This window comes from Olea europaea, unplaced genomic scaffold (assembly GCF_002742605.1).
Source record: "Olea europaea var. sylvestris unplaced genomic scaffold, O_europaea_v1 scaffold1266, whole genome shotgun sequence".
NCBI classification, from domain to species: Eukaryota; Viridiplantae; Streptophyta; class Magnoliopsida; order Lamiales; family Oleaceae; genus Olea; species Olea europaea.
In genome coordinates, this window is record NW_019230110.1 from 6,779 (window position 1) to 14,091 (window position 7,313).

General features: G+C 33.7%; 1 protein-coding gene across 2 annotated transcripts in view; it reads left to right on the forward strand.

The window, feature by feature from the left end:
* The first annotated feature begins 4,372 nt into the window (after positions 1-4,372).
* The window catches only part of LOC111374622 (importin beta-like SAD2 homolog), a 17,967-nt gene continuing 15,026 nt past the window's right edge, over positions 4,373-7,313 (forward strand). Inside the window, exons 1-5 of one of the 2 annotated variants that reach the window (XR_002699167.1) lie at positions 4,373-4,617; positions 4,863-4,998; positions 5,421-5,508; positions 5,761-5,910; positions 7,052-7,214. Coding sequence is in view for 1 of the 2 variants with exons in the window: in XM_022997324.1 (XP_022853092.1) it covers positions 4,528-4,617; positions 4,863-4,998; positions 5,421-5,508; positions 5,761-5,910; positions 7,052-7,214 (627 nt within the window). In the remaining variant the exon portion in view is untranslated. The remainder of the gene's footprint in view (positions 4,618-4,862; positions 4,999-5,420; positions 5,509-5,760; positions 5,911-7,051; positions 7,215-7,313) is intronic. The other variant, XM_022997324.1, reaches the window with a different exon arrangement.

Here is a 7,313-nt window from a genome sequence, read left to right on the forward strand (position 1 = left end):
AGTATTTGCAAATTCTCTCCAAATAACTTGGAAAGACCAAGACTTAATAATATGCATCTAACATTTTCAAGAACAATTCTATTCATTCTTTCAGCCAAGCCATTTTGTTGTGGGGTGTGTGTGTAACAGTTTCGTGTCTTAAAATACCATGAAATTTACACAATTCATCAAACTGATAATTGCAAAATTCAAGCCCTTCATCAGTCTTCATCACTTGAATTTTTTTATTAGTTTGATTTTCAATCAAGGTATTCCACTATTTGAAAACATTAAAAGTGTCTGACTTAGATCGAAGAAGAAAGATTTAGTTTTTCATAGAAAAATTATCTATGATTAAAAGGAAAAATTTGAAGCTAGTATGTATGGGTACTGAAGCTGGTCCCAAAGAGCAGCATGTAAATTTTAAGTATTGATAGAGATTTATGCATGCCAAGTAGAAATGGTAATCTATTATCTTTCCTAGTATGCAATGATCACAAAAACTGAGTTTCTCAATCACATCTTTTCCAAAGGCGCTTTTGTTTTTTCAAAATCTGTAGGCCTTTGTCACTAATATAGCCAAATCTTTTATACCATATTTGGGACTTATCATTGGAGACAGAGATTGCTTCGGATGTGGAATCAAAATAGTTTTGAATATGTAAAATGTAAACCCCACGTCTCTTGGGGGCTTTAGCAACAAGTTGAAAGCCCCTCAAGAATTTAATGTATCCCTTATTAATCACAATATCATATTCCAAGTCATATAAGACACCTAAGGAGATCAGGTTTCTTTGTAAGTTAGGGACATACCTGGCCTTTTCTAAAATCAATTCATTGTTACTTCTAACCTTTAAGGTGATAGTTCCTATGCCTTTTACCCGACAAGACATGTGATTATCCATTAAAACTTGGCCTCCATTTGTATTTTCAAACTCAGCAAAACACTTTTTTTTAGGACACATGGAAAAGTGCAGTTAGAGTCAATGATCCACACCGAACTAGGTGGACTGTGGATAGCAACATACACTTCATCTACGTTGGACTCATTATTATTGGCCAAGGCAACATCACCATCATTTTTAGGCTTATTTTTCAAATAATTAAGTCTCTTATGACAATTTTTGATAAAATGACATTATCCTAGACAGTAAAAACATTTTTTACCCTTAGTTTTGGTTTTCATTTTATCTTTACAGTTTGCCTTTTTCTTGTGTTCTGATTTCTTATTAAAATTGGCATTATTTAGATTTAGATTTGGTTTGGACTTAGCCATCAAACTTTCATCATCGTCAGATTCTTTCTTCTCAGATTTTAACTCTTAAATCTTTGTTTCTTAAAGCATTTATTATCACATCAGTAATTAAAGTCTCCATCTCATATTCAACAGCATTTTTAATATCTTTATATTTATCAATGATTGAATTTAACAAGACCACAATCAGTTGATCTTTTGATAATTTCTCATCACAATCGGTTAGGTCACGAGATAATCTATTAAATCTGTCAACGTTTGCCTCAAGATCAGATGGGTCCAATTTGAAACCAAGAATTGTGTTAGAAAATACACTTTATTAGGCATAGATTCATTCAAATAAGTATCTTCCAGTTTCTTCCATAGTTCAGCAGCAGTTTTCGTCTCACCAATCTTTCTTAACACATTGTCAGACAAATGCAAAAATATAGAGCTCCATGTAGTTTCATCAAATTCAGTTTTCTTAGTTTCATTTAGCCATGACTCATCAATGACCTTAGCACATTTTTGTTGAAATTAAAGTGCTATCTTTTTTTGGCGCCAGAGACTAAAGGGGGCGCATTCAACTGAGACTTTTAATGACTTTTTGAGATTTAAAAAGTTTTGGGATATACAATTGAGGTTTTTTGAGACGCTCTAAAAGTCACAGTGTATTCAATTGAGATTTTTATAGATTTTTAAGAAGTCTCTAAAAATCACAGTATATTCAATTGAAACTTTTTAGAAGTTTCTATAAGTATTGGTGTATTCAATTTTTAATGACTTTTAGAGACTTTTATAAAAGTCTCTGGAATACTAATTTTTAATCAGAATGTACACATATAAAATCCTAAAATTTGTCTCTCATGAATCAGGAGATTTTGGGAGACTTTCACAGTTTTTTTCAATCTTTCTTTCTTTTAACATTTTATGGATATATATGATTAAAATTTATTTTTTTCTATTGATTATATTTTTCCTATTTTTTTATTCTTTCTCTCTCTTATTATTTATCTCTAATCACACACACGCATATATATGTATATATATATTATTTATTTATTTAATTAAGGTCTTAAATTTTTATTTTTTCAAATGTTTTTATTATATGGGAAGAAAAAGGGAAATAATGGAGAATTGTGGGAACTAAGTGAGAATTTCACACGATTGTATTAAATTCACGCGAATTCTATTTCAAATGAAAGTTTTTTGAAGTCTACAAAAATTTTAAAATGAAAGTCCATAGAAGTCTACGAAAGACTTCAACTAATTCTATACAAATCTATAAAAGATCCACGAAATCCACAAAAGTCATCACTTAAAAAAAATCCATCAAAGTCTTTAAAAGTTTCAATTGAATACATCTCCCTAAAGCCTCCTTTACCATTAAAGATATGCAGTTCAACTTTAGTAGTCATGATCAAAACACAATTTGAATGACAACAATTGCAAGCAGATCACACAAGTCTTCAACGGTGTATACAACTTGCAAAAACTTGGATATCATACACAGTAAACCAATTTAAAGTGTACAAACAACAAGTGGGTTGTATAATACAGATTATTCAGTAAGATCTCTGTAGTTCATTCACCAAGAATTAAACAGTTTATTCAAAAAACCAGAATATCAAGTAACAAGTATACAAATCACAACATGCTATATACAGAATTACAGAATACATGCAAGAACATGAAGTAAAAGGTCTAAATTGTTGACTTGAAATCAAGGCAACTCTTAGATTCCAGACAACTCAAGGGGTTTTGGACACATGAATTGCCAAGAAAAGTCTTTGACTTAAAGATTTGACCACAGTTGCAAGTATCGCAGAAAACAAGTGAGTACTTTGAATTGTAACTCAAAAAATAGGAACGAACTCATCAAATCATTTTATTAGGGTTACAAGAAAAATAATAGAGATTCACCGAATAGATGAAAAGACTTTTAGATCTACCAAACCGGAGCCAAGAACCATCGTTTACACTCTCTGGTACCACTGTTACGAGTAGTTCAAATATTAGCCACTTTAAAACTCAACAAAAATATGGAAAATTAAAGCAGAAAATAAAAAGAAAATAAATTAACATGATGTTTTTCACCCTAAGGCAAAAGGTTCAGAATCGGAGTTTCCAATCTCCTTTTGAGCTTCCGTCACCAGAAGGATATCATTATATCAATGGAATCAAATGAACCATCCAGTACAAAGGTCCATGGCTCTCAGACGAAATAACACAAGATTTCTCCCAAAATAAGCCTCATAATATAGAACAATATTCACTCAAGAATGATAGATAATAGGTCTATACAAATCACTCAAGATCTATGCAAACGACTGGAATTTATCTCATCAATAAGGGCTTATTTCAGAATGTAGTAGAGAGAAAACGAAGATCCCAGAGAGAGTTCAAAAGGCAAGAGAGAATGAAAAGTCTAGCATCTCAAACCCTAATCTAGATTAAATATTGAAGGCAATAGAAGGTCTCCATCCAATGGTGCAGGAGGTGACTCTTGGCAAGATCAAGCGCATTTGTTCTTATAAAAGAGAAGTTGTGTTTCAGCAACACGTTCTTGGCCAAGAAGCAAATCAGCATCAATTCAACACTTAAGGATCCAGCCCAGAAGCCCATCAATTCAAAGAGACCAGCCCAACATCATTGTGCCATTCTCCACATGCTTAAAAAAGTGCTGGGGCGATGAAGATGATGAAACACGACAAAAGAAGTTGGGAATACAACAATTGATTCTAAAAGTTGTGTATGGTCGTCTCCTGGACACGGAAGAAAGCAAATAGAGAAATTAACATATTAACGTGACTTTAAAAAAGTATAAAAAATATTTTGCACTGTACATTGACTAGGGATAGTTTTATTTTACGCACTTTTACTATACGACGAAGAGGTAACTTCTTGTGTCACAAAATGATTATACAAAAATCAGAAGCTGATTATCAATTAAGCATTTTTCAATTTGAGAGATAGCTAGTAAGAAAAAGGTGACATTTGAAATCAATTTGAAGCTTGGTGACTCAATCGAGTGGTTTAGAATCCAATTCAATTTTATTGAAAGTTAGGAGACCCATAAAGTTTAGAATTTAATTCAGACTTTGTCGGAAAGTTTAGTGACCTCAGCCGAAATTTACCCATTTTTGTCTCTATAATCTGCGCACACTCTGGTTTTTACTCTCTCCTCAACCCTAATACACACATTATTCGCTGTCTCGCCCCGCATACTGCTCCTCCTCCTCCTCTGTTTTCAAGCTTATAGATTCAATTTTATCATCAAGCTAAATAGGAATTTTTGTTGAAATACATGCATAATGGATCTTCCGAGTTTAGTTCCAATTTTGCAAGGTGCACTCAGCCCCAATCCCGGTGAACGAAAAGCTGCTGAAGAAAGTCTTAATCAGGTATTGTATTATTATTTTTTAAATAATCATTTTTTTGTCCTTTTCTTTTTCCTAAAAATGGATGAAGCTCGGCCAGGTGACGGATTTTTTTTTTTACTATTAAGTGTCTAGGAATGTGAAAATATCAATATAAAGGAAATGGAGTTTCTTGGGGAATGGATTGAGTTGTTTTTAATTTTTTTTAGAGGTATTGGAATTCGAGATGATTGGATTCGAAGTTAGTTGTTTTTTGAATGGTTATGCAGTTTCAATATGCGCCCCAGCATTTGGTGAGGCTGCTTCAGATCATAGTAGATGGGAATGTTGATCTGGCAGTCCGGCAGGTGGCCAGCATTCATTTTAAGAATTTCATTGCTAAAAACTGGTCACCCCATGATCCCGGTGAGTTTACTTCTGAAGTCACATACACGTGTTTGGTACAAAATAGAGAAGACTGCTCTGGGGTTGCCCCATTTGTATTGATGATTATTATGCAATTTAATTTCACCTGTGATTTATCATCCAGCTGGTATATGAATTATCGAGAGAATTGGGTTATTCAATTCACAAAGCTATCACAAGTATTTGTGCGGTTCTCTCTTGTGCAGTGTTAATCAAGCCTTTCAATGCTTCTCATTTGAGTGCCATGTATTTGAACTGGGAAAATCATTCTGGGCAACTTTGTGTTGAACTTGAAAGGAAATATGACTAAAATGCTCAAAAACAAAATTTCTTTGCCTGTACGGGCTGCCAGTCAAAAAATTTGTGGTAGAAATGTTGTTTGCAGGCTTTAACATGCTAGTTAATGTTTTATGCCGTGACAGGGGAGCAATCAAAGATTTCACCGAGTGATAAGGATGTGGTGAGGCAGATTATTCTAAATTTTGTGGCCCAAGTTCCTCCGCTTGTGAGGTAGGTATTTTTGTCTGCTTGTATTTGCTCCATTCTGCCAACAACACTGATGCGGAAATTGCATTTATGTGTTGGCATATAAGTTAATGCTCGCTCGTCTCATGCGTCTGAAAGATACTTCTCTTTAGAGCAACACGACAGGTGTTGTTATCTATTATGTCTATTGTCTCTATCTGCTGAATGTACTTGTAGTATTTACTACACATTTAATTGTTTTATCCAGCTTTTTAAACTTCTCTTGTTTGTAAACAGGGTACAGCTGGGAGAGTGCTTGAAAACAATTATTCATGCTGACTACCCAGAGCAATGGCCAACACTTTTGCATTGGGTGAAGCATAATTTGCAGGATCAACAACTTTATGGTTCATTGTTTGTCCTAAGGATTCTTTCAAGCAAATATGAGTAAGTTCATGGAAACTGCCAATGGGCATCCATCTTAAGCTTTGGTATCTTTTGTTTGCCAAATAGAATGTTGAGGTCAATTTTTTAATTAGTATAACGCTTTTTTTAAGAATCATGCTATCTGAAATAATTGTATGGATGCGTGTGAAGGAATGAACGTCATCCAATAACTTACTCATTTTCTGTTTTCTGGTTGGCATTAAATGTTTCCAAGTCGTCTTTTGCACTTTGTACTCTTCTTTGTGTTTTCACTATTTTTGCTCTCTCTATAATGGTTGATCATACTTATTTTCTCAGTTTTTTTCCTCATCAAAGTGCATTCCATTTATTCTCATATCCGAGTGCTTTTCCATTATGCATTCAAGCCCTCAAAAAAAAAAAAAAAAGGTCTCTTATCAAGACTGAAATGAAAGTGCAATATATCAGTGTACGTTCTTAATACATAGACAGCTACACGATTTTTTTCCAACAATATCCTCCCCATCATGAGAAAAATTAGTCTTAAATGGCGCAGATCTATTTTTTTCTCATGCCATTTTCTCTCCAAGTAAGCTAAGTTTCAACATACTTTGACCTGTTGTTTTTAGTAGTTGGCAAAATTCTAAAGTATCTGTAACTTATTACTCAACAGTTCAATGATAAAGTGTTTGGATATCTTGATTGCTTCAGCTACACTCTGCTTAGCGCATTCCACGAACCGTTCCAGTGAAACTATTATGTCTTACGTGCTAATACCTAAGACTAAACGAACATAAACGCATACATAAAACATCTACTGTCTTACATGCTTGTTTTCTTCGCTACCATTCACACTTACTGATGCCATTTCTTGTCATCAGCCTGGCTTGCTGTATGTTACACAATTCTTTTATTAATCTAGGAGAGAATGGGAAAAAGAGTAGAAAGCATGTTACTATTTCCTGTACATTCATTTAGCCTCCACCTGCAAGCATTTATGGTATTTCCGATTTGTTCTGGAATCCCTTTTTTTTTTTTTTTTTTTGGAAAAGGAAAATGAGAGAAGATTTGTGCAGTTGTGTGATTTTAAGAAAAGAAATTTACTAGTTAATACCCGCATCATAAATTCATCCATATCTACAATATCTTATGAAGTAATTTCTTGTACTTCTTACCATGACAGGTTCAAATCAGATGAGGAGAGAACACCGGTTCATCATATTGTTGAGGAAACATTTCCTCATCTGCTGAACATTTTTAACCAACTTGGACAAATAGCAAATCCTTCTATTGAAGTTGCTGATTTGATAAAGCTTATTTGCAAAATATTCTGGTCCTCTATCTATGTATGTTGAATTTCTTAAGTTTCAAAACTGGTCTTCCATGAAGATTTCTTTCTTTCTCTTTTCATTTTTGGAATTCGGGGGGGGGGGGGGGGGGGTGAA